The sequence below is a fragment of the Plodia interpunctella genome, chromosome 6 (genome assembly GCF_027563975.2).
Source record: "Plodia interpunctella isolate USDA-ARS_2022_Savannah chromosome 6, ilPloInte3.2, whole genome shotgun sequence".
Classification (NCBI taxonomy): Eukaryota; Metazoa; Arthropoda; class Insecta; order Lepidoptera; family Pyralidae; genus Plodia; species Plodia interpunctella.
Genome location: NC_071299.1, coordinates 7,356,247 through 7,375,498, shown reverse-complemented (window position 1 = coordinate 7,375,498; position 19,252 = coordinate 7,356,247). Strand labels below are relative to the sequence as shown.

General features: G+C 37.2%; 1 protein-coding gene across 13 annotated transcripts in view; it reads left to right on the top strand.

The window, feature by feature from the left end:
• Zasp52 (Z band alternatively spliced PDZ-motif protein 52) overlaps positions 1-19,252 on the top strand; it is a 33,543-nt gene that overhangs the window by 5,647 nt on the left and 8,644 nt on the right. For 5 of the 13 annotated variants that reach the window (XM_053746572.2, XM_053746568.2, XM_053746576.2 and 2 more), the window contains exons 2-10: positions 6,299-6,403; positions 12,865-13,016; positions 14,021-14,195; positions 14,561-14,691; positions 15,330-15,421; positions 16,192-16,537; positions 17,124-17,312; positions 18,046-18,139; positions 18,264-18,444. In XM_053746572.2, the coding sequence (XP_053602547.1) occupies positions 6,299-6,403; positions 12,865-13,016; positions 14,021-14,195; positions 14,561-14,691; positions 15,330-15,421; positions 16,192-16,537; positions 17,124-17,312; positions 18,046-18,139; positions 18,264-18,444 (1,465 nt within the window). Of the gene's footprint in view, positions 1-6,298; positions 6,404-12,048; positions 12,206-12,864; positions 13,017-14,020; positions 14,196-14,560; positions 14,692-15,329; positions 15,422-15,795; positions 15,941-16,191; positions 16,538-17,123; positions 17,313-18,045; positions 18,140-18,263; positions 18,445-18,984; positions 19,009-19,252 lie in introns of those variants that run through there. The other 8 variants (XM_053746570.2, XM_053746577.2, XM_053746582.1 and 5 more) reach the window with 5 other exon arrangements.

Here is a 19,252-nt window from a genome sequence, read left to right as displayed (position 1 = left end):
TTCACCCACCAGTTTTATTGTCACGCCCTGAATGCAACAAGATCTCGTTTGCGACAATGAAAGCTTGTGTCAAAAATACAAAACTTACAAAATACACAACTTTAATAAAAAACATCTTTACTAGGTATGTTCAAAGATCATTTAAAATAATTTAAGCAGATAACTTGAGCATACAAATTCCTATAAAACGCGGTTGAGTGAGTTCCCGAGCGCAGTTCAGTGTGCCATTCATAAACATGTCAATGTGCCAGTGCGCGATCGAGCTCATCTACCATATCCGCTCCGCAAATAATACTAGACATCAAATGCTCTTTGTTCCAGTTATTTGTTCTCTCAAATTAGTCATAATTAATCGTAAAGTTTCAATATCTAAAAATGGTATAGGAGTCGGTCGAGATTTGTCGGGATAACGTGGAAACTGTTGTACCTAATTGGCTGGCTCAATCTACCTATGTTGGCCTGTTAGGATGTTTTTAAATTATCGAATGCGGCATATGCAGGACAGATTCAACTTTTTGCGAGACTCTTTTATATTACCAATTTTTTCGAAGCTGGCCTAAGGACCGACTTAGACCCGCTGCGGTATACTTATACCATTCCTTCATTACATAACTAAAAGCATTGAATTGCAGGCTGAAGATTGATTGGGTCATCTATTAACGTTACCACGACCCAATTCTAAAAATAAGCAAAAATTGGCGACTCAGAATTGTGAAGGAATCTGGGGATAGACTGATAGCAAACTATTGGTCGTTTGCCAAATTACTATAATTCTATTCACAAAACCTACGATACGACAGATCTCAGCTTAGTAACACGATTTAAGGTTTCTTTGAATATTTTAGTGTAGTGGATTGGCGTAAAGTATTTTAAGCACTTTGATAACATTGAACTTGGCAGACCCATTCAGAAAAACAGATAAATTCATTCATGAAGGAGTTTAGCACTAATAACTAGTACAAGTGCGAAAGTAGATAAGATAAACACAATTGTTGTAGCTTTTTACAGTGAACATGTTTATTTTGACATGAAATTCATATTATTTTTCGTAAAGGTCTTACGTTGCAAAGTTGCGAAAATAAGGTCCGTGAAGCAAATAAATATATCCGGCTCATGGCAAGATCCCTTTCTTTAAGTGATGCCATTCTAATGATCTTCCTTGACCTTATGTCGTATGAATTACAATACAACATACCTACAACAAATGATTATTTCCGTTTTTCCTTTTACTTCACTTCGACAAAGACTCGAAATCCATGTTATCAGTGAAGCGCGCGGTCGCTCGGCGCGATGGCCGTCCGCCAACTCTTTCGTAACTCATCTAATTTTATACGCCAAGGTTCTAACTTGCATTTTGAGGGTTATTGACACCCCGACGTTATACAATAAGTTACCCAACATCAAATGTGCCACGCAAAATTCTGGAGTGTTTTCAGGAGAGATGCTGACAGTTGTCAGCGAAGTCCATGAAGTGCCAAGTTTACGCCACCGACATGGGCGACACTGTACAGAAATAATACGAGGTTACCTAAATATACTGTCTGCTAAGAAAATATTAATACCTAGCCATTTTACGACGCAGGAAGTCGGTATAAACCTCAAGCAAGCCGCCCAGTGCAGTGCAGCGCTTCAGAAATGGATCGAGGAACAAAACAAAACTTGGGTTGTCGACCTCTCGATTTGCGGAAACCATTATGTCAATATTTACAGAGGGTCCTCTTAAATGCAAAAGTTATGCTGACAAGATAAAAAAATATGCGCGGTGGTTTGTGAAATTTATTCGCTACACACAGGACATTATGTCAATTCTTTATACCTATTTGTACTCGGAACACAACTGCCTAATAGGGGGAAACGTACTACCGTACGTCTAACGAAACGTAGGTAAGTAGTGTAGATTCGTAGATATCTACTTATTTTAGATATTATTATATTCGTAGATATCTACTTACTACTACTATAATTTTAGCTCATTTTGATAATATCACAAAATTTATCTTAATTTTCGGATATAATAAATAATTTGCACATACCTAGTAATATTGTTCCAAAGTGCGGCACCGAACTAGGTAACTACAAAGTATGGAACATTGATTTATATTTCATATGATCAGACAATGTATTGGGTACTATTGTAAATTAATGGTTTAATTTTACATCTGACACATTAAAATGATCTAGGTATAGATATATTATTATTAATTCTGTGAGATGTAATTGAGTCGACACTGTTTTGTTCAATTTCCAATAGGTACTAAATACTTCGATATTCTTAATGTCTATGTGTAATAAATAGGTATTATGTAAGAATAATTTTCAGTTTAGGGCATCTACATATTTAACGGTGCAACTATCAACCTAAGTTAAAATAAGGCAGTCTTTTTAAACTGCTGTTTAAATATACTTCCTTCAGTAATAAAAAATACAGTCATAAAAATAACAAATTGAACTCCAATATAGCAAAACCATCAAAGCACAAACAAACCAAACCACCAAAGTCCATCTCGATGGCGCCATAACTCTGGCAACATGGAATATCAACTGCGCAGTCGCACTACATCGGACGCCAGCGCTTGCGACACCCTGCATGCAGTTGAACTGGCATGCAGCAAGCATGCGTCTACGCAACCAAGTGTAAATTTGTACCTATCCCACTGATTAAAGTAACAAAGCGGTGAAAGCCCAGTCTCCAAAGTCTTTGTATCGGTACAACACAAGTATGGCAGATTGACCTCACAAGGCCGCAGCTGAGCAAACATGTCTTTAGTTACACGTATGTATTTTAATTAAAACCTGGCAATGACATCATCTCTTTGGGCAGCAAATATTTCTCATAAATTGTCCTCATACCTCTTCGTCTGGATTGCACATGCATCAACTCTGTCATCGTTAACTTTAATAACAACGGTGACAATAATCCTACACACCCTTTACTTTACTATACTTTTTTACAAAATGTTGACAAGTGGGTGAATATTTGAGTTTTCACGTATCAAGTTAAGTGTAAAAAATGTCAGCTTGAGAATACTGTTGCTGATCATACATGTTTCTATTTACTTTTAACAACAACCTACCTTAATTTGCTAACTGCGAAGTCTACTACTTTTCCGTTGGGAAATTCGCCATTTCGGGAAAACTAAATACTAGGTATGTATAAGTTTATGTCATATATAGGTACCTATAAAAAGAATGAGGTTTAGGATGAGATGTTGAATAGAAACCAATTTACACATTTAAAAACTGGTTTATTTATTACACCTATTTATCTTCGATGACAAAACTGATTAATCAACGAAGTACTTTCTCAATTCTCACACTTAATAGCTTTTAAAGAGTTACATTTAAATAGCTACTTATATATTTGTAACGGTTTTAAACGGGTACGTATGTAAGAAAGCTGGTCTCATCTTTACCTATTATGTAGGAGTATTAAATGGAAATTTTACATCCGTTTTATTCGGTTTTAAAACGGTTATAAAATTTCCCCAATATAACAATTCATGAGCCTGAGTGCTTAATAAGTATACAATCGAGATGTGTTATATTACTTCTGACCCAGTCGTCTCACAAAGGAATCTCATCTCGCCCAAATACCGGCCAAGATAATCGGTTTCAAGACTATCAACGGTGGTCGCGAGCTCTTGCGGTTACTCATACGTGACGTCACCGATCAATGCATGACTAACAATACTGTGAAAAAGTCAAACGATATTCGAGTAAACATCACGCACCATACTTGCATAATATAGAGGTTGACGTGAGGAAATTCTTTGAACTATCGGTCTGAAGAAATCGTATGCGTAAAGCACTCAAGCCTGCGATTGTTCAATTACAGATTGTAAAATATGATAGGCAGGCGCTGGGCCGAGGGCCGAGTCATCGTGTTTACCATACCTTTTTACTTTCGTCTGACAACATCAAACCGAGGTCGCGTAATATAAGTTTGTTTACAACGCGTTGGAAAGTGTTAGATTTGTGCTTGCATCGCTGCAGCTGGCACCAGCTGAAGCAGAAGGTAATTATAGTTACTGCATTGCCAATCTTTTGGAAATCGTCGAAAACTCACTTAAGTACTTTGGAAATTCATTTTTAATATTTACTTAGATATGTACTGTACCTTCTTATTTTGTTGGGAAACTTAACAGGAAGTGTGGTTTTCTATCCTGTGTTTTGTTTTTTATCTGATGCTACTTTGTTAAACTGAGATAATAATTAAAAAACCAGCATCACTAAGCCTACAATATGTATGTATGTACTTTTACATGGCGTAGCAAAACCATTCAATGTAAAAACACATTAGACTATCAGTTGAAAAGAGGCTACTTTTAATAAATTATCACCTGGCATTCTCGAGATAAGAGAGTCGTTTGTGGCAGATGTTAAGTCACGACACGAACAAAGGCATTGTGGAAAACGAAATAAATTTTAATTCAGAGATACAGCTGCAATATCGTCAAAAACGATCAATAAAACATCCATAATTTGCAATTATATAAAAATGAGGAAAATGACATTTGCCTATAGTCATTGCAAAACAGAAGATTGTTAGGACAACCATTGCAACGATCAAAACAAGTCGCTTAATGGTTTACTTAATATTTTTATTGTGATTTGAAAGTGAATTGATGAAGCTGTACTGTCAGTTGAGGAGTGGCGCGACCTCTTGATTGGCAGCGACGCCAGCCGATGCTAAGGGTTCTCAGCTAAAATCAAATAAGTAAACAAATATTACTGCTTTGTTGGCTCTGCATGCAAATCATTTCGGATATGCGTGATTTTTTCATTCTGATGTGTTCAGACACAAAAAACACTGAACAAAACCCTTCCTACAGTCAGCTGTAGGAAGGGTTTTGTTCAGTGTTTTTGTCTCTAGAAACAAAGTAGAAATAAAAAATTAAGTAGTAGGTGTAAGAAGTTATCTGGACGAAATGCATAATCACAATTTCCGACTATAGAAAACTATAGATTACTATTTCGGATTTAACTGCTTTGTTTTAAATCGAAGTTATTGGAAATAACAACGTTTTTTGGTAAATTGGGTATGAATTAATTACTCTGCTTATTTACCTCTATTTCTTTCCCGAGAATGAACGAATTAATGCCACGTTTTAAGTTGGTAGGTAACAACATCAGCCTCCCTGTATTATTGAATTACCTACCTCAGATGCTATCCCTCATCTGGCCATCATTATAATTATGAATCTCCCGCATTAAAGGTCATCTGACCAAGAAATCTCTGATCATTAACCTATCCGATCCATTGAAATATCGCTTTCCATTACATCCGGCTTATTTTGTTGTACTTATTAAGTAGGTAGGTACCTAATCTTTCTTTATTACCTATACTGTGCTATAGTGGTGACTTTAAGTTTATTTTTGTAAAATACAACCTAATCTTGAATACTAGACGGTAGTCTAACTTTGTACTTAGGTATTAATGACGACACATGGGCTAGTATGCGCTGGATCTTTATGCTTGCGACAAATGTAAAAGGTAAATTACCTACCTAATTACCTAAAGCAAAAATAAACGCAATTTTCATTATATTCAAAATCTAGTTTATACTAAATTCGAAAATAGGTAATTAATTTTACATGAAAGCGGACATAATTATACAATACACAGCATCTACACGTTTGATTTTCTTATCAGTACCTAGTGAGTGACTATGATTATCTATTGAAGAGCGAAAACCTCATCAAGCGATGCCCGGCCGAGATCGTATCAGTGAATAGTGAATTCCTTGACTAATCAAATTTAAAATATCTCTGGACAGAATCAGGCCCGTGGAAACTGATAAATGATTTGGTTATTGTTTATTCCTTGTAAATAAACGAAAGTTCTCTCAGCCTCCTTTCACTAATGTCTTTCGGTTAACACTTAGATCTTGATCTAAGATAAAATAGATCGCACGATGTCTGAATACTTACAGAGCGGTGCGGTCAGCGGGCCGGGAGAAAATAAATCTCCAATTGGGTCGATCAAATGTCGGGCTGCAGTGCGCAGTGGCAGCCGCTATTGAAATATTTCATAAGAGAAAAACGAACAACGAAATCCAAATCACTGACTATGATCTGTTTAAAATTGAATTAAAATTTTATGAAAGAATTATGAAATATAAAAGCTCGGGCTAAGATAGTGTTTGAATTTGAAATATGAATAGACCTACTTAATAAGATTTTAGCTAGCTTTCCGAAAATCCTAGACCTTAGAAAGTTACGTAGATATGACGTAGGGGTCGAAAAAAATTAAAATCTGGTCATAAAACTCTACAACTTGCAATTGGTTTGTTCGCAGATGGCACAGTTGATCACTGTGCGTCTGAACAAGTCGGACCAGCAGCCTCTGGGCTTTCGGCTGCAGGGGGGCAAGGACTTCGGCACTCCACTAGTTGTTCAAAAGGTAAGGTTATCTTTAAAACCTTTACTTTATAGAAATCTGCTTCACTGTTAGTTGGAACTTTGGAAATAAATATAAATTCAATCCTAATCAATATTGCCAAATAATAAAAAACTGTTCGCATATTTAGACTCTTTGATCATCTTGGGTCAAAAGATGTTGCAGCCCACGAGATAGAGATACACTCAGTTTTTTAAAAGTCAAAACAAAAGTCATACAAAGTTCTGGAATTTAAAAGTCAATAAGCTCGTTACGAAAGAACTTGCAAGTCAAATGTTCAAGAAAATAACATTTGAAAGCAAGAGGCCTAAGTACTTGGAATGAGAGTGGAGTGTCCTGCGCCCACGCTCGGCTATCGACCGGCTAACAAAAAACCACAGCTCGCCGGACGAAGCAGCCATTTTATTGCAAACGTGCCGGCGTCATCTGATTTGATAGTGCAGTAAACAATTGTAACAGCCAAGTTTCTTCTTTCCCTTGTGCAAGAAATCAACTCGGTTAAATCTGAAACAGTAGGTAGTACTTCAATAGCTACAAAATTATGATACTTATGATCTGAGTATGTAATTTGTAATATTTTGATATAACTATTTCTTTATTTATTTTTCTGATAAACTAAGTAAATAATTTACATTATTTTTTATTTACCTGATCTCAATGGCTAAACATAAACATTATTTGCATGTGGTCCAGTATGGTTGGTTATAGTATATTGTACATTGATAATTTTCCAGAAAGTCGAGATAAACAAATCACCCGTAAGGATCTTATATCCAGCAGCTGCCATTTGGCTCAAGGGTGTAAAAGAGATTTTACTCTCGACAACAGGTGCGTTGATAGAAAGCTTTACCAAGAAAGTTTACATAAAGCGAAGCCGACGCAATTAAACCTCTCAGTTCTCTTCGTGTGTCACACATTTGGGATTCCCGTATTGTGGACTGACTTAAACGATAAAAAAACTGACAAAGCCCGTTCTAGAAATGAAGAACACGTAACAAACTTTATAGTCAGCTACTTTCTTATAAACGATTAATATGAAGAAAATGATGTCGCTGGGACATAGGATTGAAATAAAAGTATTTCACGTATGCAAAGATGCGAACAGCATCAGCGATGTCATCAAGTACATACCTAAGTTTAATGTGTGCTATTTCTGCAATGACACACACGATTAAGTCCTATGACAATCACTTTTTAACATAGTGTCAATAGATGCTGTTATAAGTCGTATTAATTATTGTAAGTATCAACACTATAACGGGTCTACCCATATCGTTTATTTATTGACTCCAAAATGACTCATATGGTTTCACGATTAGTTAAGCCCGTATCTTATAATGCTTTTACAAACTCATTAACTGTTACATGACCTCCATAATGTTTTAGCTTTGACACGATTAATGGATAAGGACAAACAAAAGCTGTCGATTCTTTCTGTTTCTTATATAAGTACATAGGTAAGTAACTAAAGGTGAATTGATGACGGACTTTCAAAGATTAGAACTTAAATGTAGGTATCACTAAATCATACAATATGGCAAACACTGGTACCTATACAAGTCTTTAATGAAAAACTTTCTACGTAAAAGTCCTACTCTGTTTCATGCAAAAATACATCTAATCTGGGCCTTTCAATCTTTTACAATATTAAAAAATAATTTTATAACTTCTCCTGCGAAAATTTAACGCGTCATTGCCATACTCAAATAACATAAATTAATCAGAATTTGATGTATAGTGAACTGACCGAATAAAATTGCGAAATATCCCCATTTATCATTGTTGACCCAAATGTAGTTGGCTATACTGTGTCGATGTTACCATAACAGTTACTTAGTACCGAGAATTAACATTATCTGAAGCAAATTATCTCATTAGAACTGGGTTCCCAGGTGGGGTATTTAGACATGTGAAGTAGAACATTGCACATTGCTTATATCCTATATACACGAATACATGTCGACGTGTACTTGAGAAGAATATTTTAATGACTTAGATCTTTATGGCGTTCTCTAAAAATATAAATAGAAGAATTGATACTTTATCCTAAATCAAATAATAAGCTGGGCCATGGAATAATGTAGATGAAAGTAAGGGCCAAATATTTAAGACCCTATTGGTGTACTTAATTAACCGCAAATGAACAGAGATTATTTATCTTTTGTAGGACAACAATCCGTTTAACAATATCAATATTGACCATAATGATGATGGACCTCATCGAGCAAACGGTACTTCTGCTCGCGATATTGCATTTGTAATAATTGGACATGAAGCAACATTGATTTTGACAGCCCACTCACCACAGAATCCGGGATATATCGAGATCACATGGTATACAAATGTTTGCTTTTACTATTTATTTTGGGGATTCATACGTATATAATTGGATTGTTTACAATTCGTACTTTTTAAACTTCTAAGCATAGCATATAACGTCTTCAATCTTTGGAAGTAAATATTTATAGCATCCATGATGTGGATAAGTTCCGGCCGAGATATAAAAAAAACTGTTGAATAAACCTTAGACTCAGAGACAGATCTAAGATCAGAAATCTTGCAGAGTCTGTGCATATTTAAAATATTGTTTACGTTTTACTGACGAAGGATAAGTAATGGTCGAGCGTGGTGCCGCGTGCATCACTCAATATAGCTCATCGTAACACGGGGACGGTCACGTGCGTCCAGGCATTTTCTCTCGATCACTTTGTTGAGAGACCTTGACTTTCACATCAATTATAAACGGTGTCGACATTTTTATGTAAAATCATCCTCAACTTAAAACACGAATTCTTCCTAATTCCAGTTAACTTCCTCAAAGTAAACCGTGACTTCGTTAGTTTGATTTGAAGGTTCTCGGAAATAATGCATACATGTAAGTGGTTTTTCCAACGCAGTTACATCAGTTACTTACAAATCGCGCTTAGAATTTGCACTTCGATATAAGTGTATATGAAGGAAAGTAAAAAGTGCATAAAATTCTTTGCAATACTTAGGAAGAGCATCGGGACGTCCCTCTAATCGAGACAGGTTTTAACCAGACTGCATTCCTGGAGGGATTGCGTCACCAATACTTTCACTCCTGGCATCGGCTATAAAATGACGCTCGCCTTCTCATAAAATAAGTATAACTATGTTTTCTTATAGAGTGTCTATTTATGTTACTAAAACAGATGTAACATTATAGTCTTCAATGTGAAACCATAAGCTGGCTTCCATGTATGACCCAAGACCTAATAACTTTCCTTATTAATAAAATGACAGCATTTTACGGATATCGTTGCAGATAATCTTTCAATAACAACATTGAACTGCCGGGCCGGGCATCTCGTGTCTTTAGCGTTAGAATTAGAGCCAGAACGTATAGACATTTTTTTTATTTATAACTGTAGACCGAATATTCGGAGATTTACCTAAAGTTGATGTGTTGGCTTACTATGGAACGCATTTTTTTACCGCAATTGTCAAATGTAGGTTTTTTAAATAAATTACCTAAGTTTGTTCATGTAGTGTGTGTGTGTGTTATGTTTCATGTTTAAATCTGAGTAGCTACCTATCGATCGAGAAAAAAGAAGCAGCCTCTATAATTTCTTGGCAAAATGAGTGCAGGTAGGTATATATGCATCCGATTGTCCGATCTTTGTTTAATAACTGACTTGAAGAGGTAATTATGTGATTGCTACTAGATTCACTGTTATTGGGCGAAACCTCATGGAAACAGGCTGTTGGTGGTCGTTACGCAACTGATCGGGTTGTCGTTCTAAACACAATCTGAGTCACGTACTGGCAGGGATTTGTTTTGAAATTAGAACACGGTGCGGCGACAACGCCTTTTGCGGATTAGGTATCGCCATTGCCACTGTTAGGTATTTTCTAATTACCCGTTGTTAGATTTCTGATGATTGAGTTGGTCCGTTGGTGACTAATACAATTTATCAAGATGTAACTAACGCACTTACATAAATATGCATGCATGAATAAATTCATACTTACAAAATCTGATACAAGATCTACAAGATAATTATATATAAAATATAATAAGAAATGCTGATATTGTATGACTTATACAGGAAAAAATGGATTGGGTGCAGCAGAAAGCACCCGTGTCCATGAAATCAACCAGTTTTCTCCATACCAGCTAGTGCCCATCTGCTTTCACAATAAAGATTCCATACATAAACCAAAAGAGCTCCAAAAATATATAATTTGAGTGCCACTTTTTGTGAGAAGAACAGCGAATATAAAGAAAAGAATTATGGCCTCGCGTGGTCGCGGCGCGGCTGCATATAACGTCTGGTTCATTCTCGTCTGTAGTTCAGCTGCCTTATATGGCCAGCGCGTGCGGCGCCGTATAGAGGGCACGACAAAGAATATAAAGGGCACTCCAGACCATACATCTGTATAAAGAAATTTTACATTTAAAAACCTCACACGAAGAAAATGAGCGAACATCCTAAGATCCTAGTGGCCACTTGTCCCTTATCAGAGATGAAGTTCGATCAAAGGTGGAAATGTTTTCGTCCTAAGTTTCACAACAAAAATGTTGATTGCAATACCTGTTAAAATCCTTAAAAACCTCATGTTTCTGTAATTGTTTTTGTTGGAGTTTACCTATGTCTACACACCTAATCAAAAGATAAGACACGTGCAAGTCATAATTATAATTACTAACTAAATGAGATTGTAACTAATAATATTTCTAGTCTCTACCGTGGTCTATACCTATCGATATTCTGTAATACCTAGTACGATTAACAAACAACGGATATTCTATGTTATATATGTTGAAACTTTTTTCTGGGTAGCTATTCATAAATCTATATTCTCACGCATAGCAAAAAATAAATACCTAAGTTTGCTACATGGTGTCACATTTGCGCGTGGTGGTATATTCTTTGTCAGGATCGGCAGACAGTGGAGGTCACTGCCAACCACCTCGCCACCGGAAGGAGGCTGTTTACAGCCGTGTGGGGGGATGCGGGAGGGGGAAGGCCTACTAAGGACATATTACTGACACATGTTGTTATTGACACGAGCAACTAGTTGACCGATGGAGTGCGTGCCAGCTGACTGTCTACTCTAGAAAATTAAGTCTTAAATTATAACGAAGTGCTATTGTTAAGTGCCAAGGTTTGAAGCAAATATACAGGTAATCATTTACATAAATTACGTTTATAAGGCATTTTAAAATAACATCTTATTTAACGATGTAGACGGCGTTAATGAGCGCACTAAAAACCCTTATTCGTCGTCTAATTAGGCGCTGCAAAATTTTCACGCTGCGCTGCAATTTCTTTTAAGTAATAGCCTCATATGAGATGTACTAGTACAAATAATAAAAATTGTATAGGTATTATTTCAAATCAGTTGAAACTCATTTTCTTTAACTCTGTTTGGGCTTCTACCGACACACTTAACAAAGTCTCAACATCAACACTTAAATTCGTATCAAAGAATTTGTCATGGAATGTCATGAATACCTATGCCTTTTCAAGCAGAAAATGTGCAATCGTATAATACGGCACTTTGTTCAGTGATTGATCTAGTGTCTCGGTATGTACACCTACTAACTGTGACATGACAGAGAGCAAATTGGCTGAAATCCAACGCTTAGTAACTCGTACGCCATTTGATCCAGAGTGCTATTTATGTTCGCGAATAAAACTAAAATTGAATTTGTGTGGGTGTTGCATAATCGCAACAATAAATCGTGATTCAGTAATAGTTTTGTTATCAGTAAAATTTTATATGAACGCCTAAATGATAGCGACATTGAAGAGAGTAGTACAGGACACCAACAATCAGGTATTTCACGTCTGTAATTTTTATTAATTTTAGTTAGTTTAATTCATGGGATAGTTTTAGTTTGGTTCAAAGGAAAATAATTAGAATGGTACTATTCTGCGAAAAGAGGTTTTTCTCAGCGTTGGACTAAATTATTATTGGTTATTTTCTTAGCCATCACCTTTATTTAATTGCCTAGTTGAATTTGCAAGGCCTTCTTTACCAATGTCAGTGTATTACTTGAAATAGCTTGCTCGTTCGATTAGTTTGAGAAAATTAGTCGTTGTGTATTTTTCTCAACGTTTGCAGCTTTTCATCGGTTGAATTACCTAAAACCTTATCTAAATAAAATGTGGGAATCACATATTGTTTGTTCTACATATCTGAGTGAATCTACTGCTAATACCAGCAACAATTTTTATCTCTTCGTAATATTAGTTAGGGTTTGGAAAGAATCGCCAATCAACAATAATAACGTAAGTATAATAATGCACTTTGCGTGCGCAAGGCGTGTGGCGCATTAACGGCGCCTGCGGTTCTTATGGTGACGCGAGGTCACTTAGATAATGTTTCCGACTGGAGTACAATTTTATAAACGGTATGACCGTTTAGAAAATGGTACTCCATAGTAGGTACAGTACTTAGGAATTCCCTTTAAAGATTGCTATTATGTTGGGCAGGTCAATGGCGGCAGCGCAGCCGAGCGCGCTGGGCTGCAAGCAGGCGACGCGCTGATCCGCGTCAACAACACCGACGTGTACACACTGCGCCACCAGGACGCTCAGGACGCGATCCGCGCCGCCGGAGGCAACCTCGAACTCACTGTACAACGGTAAATAATTTTACTAAAACTAATTCTTTACAAGCTTTTAATTAGTTTCACCGTTCCCGTCTGTCAGTGATCAAATCGTCCACATGTCCTACGTCGTCGTATCATTTTCCATGATGCAAAGCATTATTATGACACAGATGAGGCAGATGTTCAGTAGCTCATTGTAAATGAGCAAGACAAGAACGATATATTTCCACATTCAGGACACAAGAGGAACATCTTCGCAAGATAGGTAGATATAAAACTATAAATTTAGAAAGGCTTCGAAAACATGAATGGAAAATGTTACTGGACTGAACTCAAAATTATGATCGGTATGTACACCAAAACTGGTAATGGCCACAGTAGAGCATATAATAAGACTAAATAAGGTCGCACCAAATGTTCATATTTAAGTAATAAAAGGAATATTACTATACATGCAGACAGGACAATGGTTCATGACAATAACACATTTAGTACTCTGACTCATCGTTATTATTTAGAACACATGTTTTTTGCATAAGTAATCTAATATTAGTCACTGTAAATAGGCTGTATCCTAGGAATTATTTATAGGCTGTGCCTATGGCACTGGACAACTCGATGAAACTTGTGTCACGGTACACAACACCAATTTTAATGCTGCTTATGCTGTGTAATAAACATACAAAGGTAGACATAATATCGTTCGTTTATCAACAACAATTGACATGTTTAAAAATTTCGAAAATGATCAAGTTTTTTTTTGCACATCCTTATCCTTACAAATTAAAACAAAGTCCTCTGCCGCGACTATGTTTGTTCGCGATAAACTCAAAAACTACTAAGTACACGGATTTTCATGCAGTTTTTACCAATATACAGTGTAATTGAGGAAGGATTAAGGTGTATAATAGTGCACGATATAAATATTTAGCTAAAATTACAATTGACAACAGCAACTCCAACGTTTTCTTTTATAAAACGCAAAGCAAATATTGCTTTTAATAGTTTCGATTCAACTTTTTTCTTTCATTTGTCAGTGGCGGTGGCACTTGGCGCCCCTCTGTGACTCCCACGGGAAGCCTGCCCAGACCTGGATCTAGGCCCCTGGGTGCTTCACCTGTTCCAGTTACCAGCACATCCCTTAAGGCTAATCCTCAACCCAGCCGTGCTTTTGGATCCGGACACAACAACGTTGCTAAACCATTCGGATACGTACGTTTACTTTACAAGTATCATTTTCACACTTCCCCATATTTGATAAAGTCCTGCTACTTTGTAATTTAGATACGTTTCAAATATATGATTCATCTTTTACCATTTTATGATCTTAGTTATAATCATTAAGTTTCATAAGGATCACAGAAAAAGATCATCAAAGGAATAAACAAAATGAAAAATGTTAAAACGCAAAAAGGATTAATATAATAGTGAATATAATGATAAATAATGAATAATAATATAAATAACGGTAACTTTTAAGAAAAAACTTCGAACTTATTAGTCGTATTTTTACTATACTAAACTTCTTTGGTTAAGTGCGAATCAACGCACACTTAATAATGGAAACTTGATTGCAGATGAATGGGAATGACTCTGTGAAGAGCATAGTAAACAAGCAATACAACACACCCGTCAACATGTACAGTGACAAGACTATTGCCGAGACCCTGTCGGCGCAGACAGAGGTGCTCGCTGGAGGAGTACTTGGGTGAGGCAATATGCAACTGATGTTCTCTTTGTAAGACTTAGAACAAGTTTCTGCTAACGTCAAGTCACAATCGCGTCTCAAAAGTTGCGTTATACGGCTTTTGCGTTTACATAGGTCTAGATCTTATTCCTTATAACGTTTAAGTCGTGATATTCACAATCGAACCTCTTCCCAATCCTACACCCACATTTATGACAGGAGTTCTTGAAAAGCAAGTAAGCAAAGTAGACACGAGTATTACCAAACGTAAGCAGAATCCAATTCATGATCAGTCATAACGTATTCTGAGCCTGTACTCAAAATACTGTTTTACCAACCATACCTACGTTAATCACAAAACATTTTAGGGGTCCGAAAATCGGAGTCTAACTTTTAGATATCATAACGGGACCCTAAGGTTTTTAAAGATCTCAGAAAATATTTATGTTAACTTTCCCTTAGATTCGAGAAAACTTGATATAGTTGTTCAAATTAACATTACTGACACGTGTTTGCATTTTTACGGTCATAAATTATGTTGCATTAATATTCCTTGTATATATTAAGTAATAACATAGTAATTGAATACACCTACACCTCTATACGAAACATTCGCATGAATATATCCATTTTTAACATTGGAATTATTTTATTGACAGAGTAAACTTTAAGAAAAATGAAAAAACCTATGATGCAGAGAAGAGTGCCGTTTTCAAGGTTCTGCAAGAAGAGCAAAATGACCCCGAACCAGGTATAAATCGATCCTTTCCAACTATATATGATACACTCCATCGCATTGTTGACTTATCTGTTCAATATACTTATATTCCTTCTTTTGTAAATTTACTTTTACCTATGTACATTGTATAAAACATTATCAACCTTTATGTACTGCGTACCTATGCCACAACGATTCACGGACCACAAAATATGATGACCTGATATTTCTGCTTCGTCGTAATAATAATTAAATCATCGATGTATTAATTAGTAAATCGAAATTTCTTAAAAAAAAAACTGTTTTACGTTTCATACGGCATTGCTGCTATCATTATTAGTCACAAAAATCATAATAAATTGAACATTTGGAATTTTAAACTAATAGATTTAAATTGGCAAATGTAGTAGAAGTGACCCAGAGTGCGGCATCGCCGGTGAGCGGGCTCCGCCACGTGCAGGCGCCCGTGACGCGGCCCGACGCTCCCATCAACAATACCGGCGGCTTGCCACCCGGGCAGAACATTTGCGAGGAGTGCGAACGACTCATCACGTAAGTCGAACGACTAGCGCGACCGACACGGTGGCAAACGCGAGCTCGTTCGATTTCAAATTTCGCAGAATTGGTTCAGTCGGGTCAATCGTTCAAAAGATTCCATGTCGATTCAACGAAGGTTATGTGTCCCCACGTGCCCCAGTCTTGACTAAGTTTCATTCCTTGAACTAATTTCCCTATTATCCGAGGAATGCGTTTTGTACAGACTTTGACTTGTAATATGATAACTGAACATTGCGGGCCGGCAGAGCCGTCTCACTTTTACTCGCGAGCGAGCGTGGCGCGCGCGGGTACACCGTGCAGCCTGCACCGCACGCACCGCTCGCGCTCGCGCACGCCGCGCGTCATGTCAACGCCGCAGCCGCAGCCGCCACCTCAGCCGCCGACACCGGTCGCGTCCGCGGGCACACAGACGCCGGCCATGGAGCAGCTGGCGCCCGAGCAGACGCACCGGCCCAGCATCCCGGTGGGCTGCCACCAGGTGCTGCCGGACGGCCGCATCGCACTGGGCGCTCCCGCCGTGCCGCAGCCTCACGGCTCCCTGCCCGTCGTCAATGACACGCCCTATTGCTCCGACTGTAACCGCTACATAGTGTAAGAGGCGATTCAAGGAATGCGTAGACGTGTTTGCGACCGTGTCGACCTGTGCATTAGTTCTAGTGACCGTAGATTAAACTGTTATATGTTCTTCTCGTCGTGGCTTCTCATTGTATCTATTTCTTGCTTATGTATAATTCGTTTGCGGATAATGTGAAGAAGCCATGACAAAATAAATATTTTAGTAGAAATATCGAGCCTAACAGTTGGTTGTAGATTTCATTCAACATAAGATATTTTTGCTAAACATTGCTAAGTACTTCATCACTGATCTGATCATTCAATCGTCTTCATTTATTCGTAATACCATATTCTTGTAGTTAGGAGATTGAGCAAAACAGATTGTGTAACAGTGCTGGTAGGTCTTCATTCTTACGCATGTCCTCACTTCGCTCATAGATGCGCACACCCATTTTTGTCGCTTGTCAGAGTTGGTGGACAGCACGAGCATTTTGGTGAGCATGTCTGTTTAGTATAGGTGTGCAGAAGAAACAAGTAATTATACATCCAATTTGTAGATATTGTTTCAAATTATTTGGGTGAAATATTTTCTTGTTGAATGACGTATTATTTTGTTACGCAGCGGCGTATTCGTGCGCATCAAGGACAAGAACTTGCACGTGGAATGCTTCAAGTGCTCGACGTGCGGGACATCGCTGAAGAACCAGGGCTACTACAACCTGAATGGCAAGTTGTACTGCGATATCCACGCGAAACTCGTCGCGCGCCAAAACCCGCCCGCGCCCAATCTAGAGCCCGTCACTGTACCTCCGTAAGTATTTTCTAAATAGACAAGATCAGGTCAAATGACAAGGTCAGAAACGATGACAAGGTCAGAAAATTGTAAAAAATACGTATGCTCTAGATAATCAATATACATATAATAAAACAGTAGACAAAAAAAACCTTTACATTAAATATATTTACATAAAAACAAAATTAAGCGATACAGCCATAGTAACAACAAAATATATGAATTTGAAAAAAAACTCTGTTTATAGGTCTTTCTGTTTATACACGCTAATCTTCGGAACTACTGGACGGATTTGAATGAAACTTTTTTGTTATATAGCTATTAGGCCTGGGCAACATATAGGGTATAAATGATTTTGAAAACTGGGACACCTGATGGAGAACAATGATGGTACGGCTAAACTATAGGAAATATAGAAATTACGCCCTAACGAAAGTTGTTCAGCCTGATGAGCATTTCCTGTTGATGTATAAAAATCGAAGATCTGGAACATCTGAAGAAGATTCACAATGTTCCAGCTAAACTATAGGTAATATATGTATATTTCAGTCGTATGAGCATCTTCTGTATAGGTATCGTTACGCTTTGTCTATACAGTTAAATTTCTCTAATAATTTTGACTCCTTAGCAAAAATTGTTTGTGAGATCTGGGATAGCATGGACACAAAACTCCAGTGGCTGGAATAAGGTTATTTAATTTTTTACCATTTTAATACCGTTACATTTCTATATATTGATGTTATACTTGCAGGGGTGGACGTCTTCCAACTAACTCATATTCTACCCCTCTGCCTCCACTGGCTACGAATAACAATTACCTCAATGGCACTCAGTCAATGTTCAGCGTAAGTATTGACGTTTTTGTTTTGCCCAAATAAATAAATGCTACTTTTTTCGAGGGTTACATTGATGTTAGTATTATCATCAATTTAGCATATGACATGGCTAAGAGGAATTTATTGATGACAGCCATCAAGCAACCTCTCCGGTCCGAAGCCCTTCGGTTCCTCCATCGGCTCGGCTTATTCCCCATCGCTGTCCCCGCGCTCGGCCCCAATGTCCCCGGCGCGGCCACTGGCAGCCCCCGTGGCCCCGGCGCCGGCTCCACAACCATTGCCCACGCAAGCAGCCCATACGCCCTTCGCTCCCAGTAAGAGAGTCACTTTTGCTGTTTAAACATTTACAATATCGTCAAAAACTGTCACTATTGACTACAACGATACGATTAATTAAAAATTAAGAGACCTATCTTTTAGTTAAAAGGCTCAGAAATATCTTTGATTTCTTTGCTATTATGATAGTTTTCGACGATGCTGTATAAACAAAGATGAATAAAGATAAATGCTAAAACGACTACACAAACATGACTAGTATATATTAAAATAATTTAAAAATACAATTTCCCATCGTTGTCGTTTTAGTTGGTCCGAATACGATGAATCATTAATGAAAACTTTACAGTCAAAAAATAGGTTCTTCGTAAGTCATAACCATCGAATGGTGCGTATATCTTTTTATTTTGTAACATGACGAACACTCTTCAAAATGATACCGATGTATATTTTTACAATTCAGGCGTTGCAATTAATTGTAAATGTAATATAAATTGGCAACCAAAAGTTAAAAAGAAAAAATATTGAACAAAAATTGTTAAATTGGATTGTTATAATTTTTTATTTATTTCCAACAGAGTACCCAGTATCCCTTTTTAAAGGTAATTTATATATTTAGGAATATGAGATAAACGCTGCTTCTATAGCTATGTAGTAGAATAAAAAATATCAACATGTAGTGTGTAGGCGCTATTCGGCACACAGTGTCAATCGCAGCATTAAAATAACTATTTACCTGGCACATAATCCGTTGAATCATGCGCCGTAATATGCAACGCGTAGATATCATAGCATTTCAGCAAATTAGTAACATTCACGCTTCTTAAACTTTTACATTTAGCGATT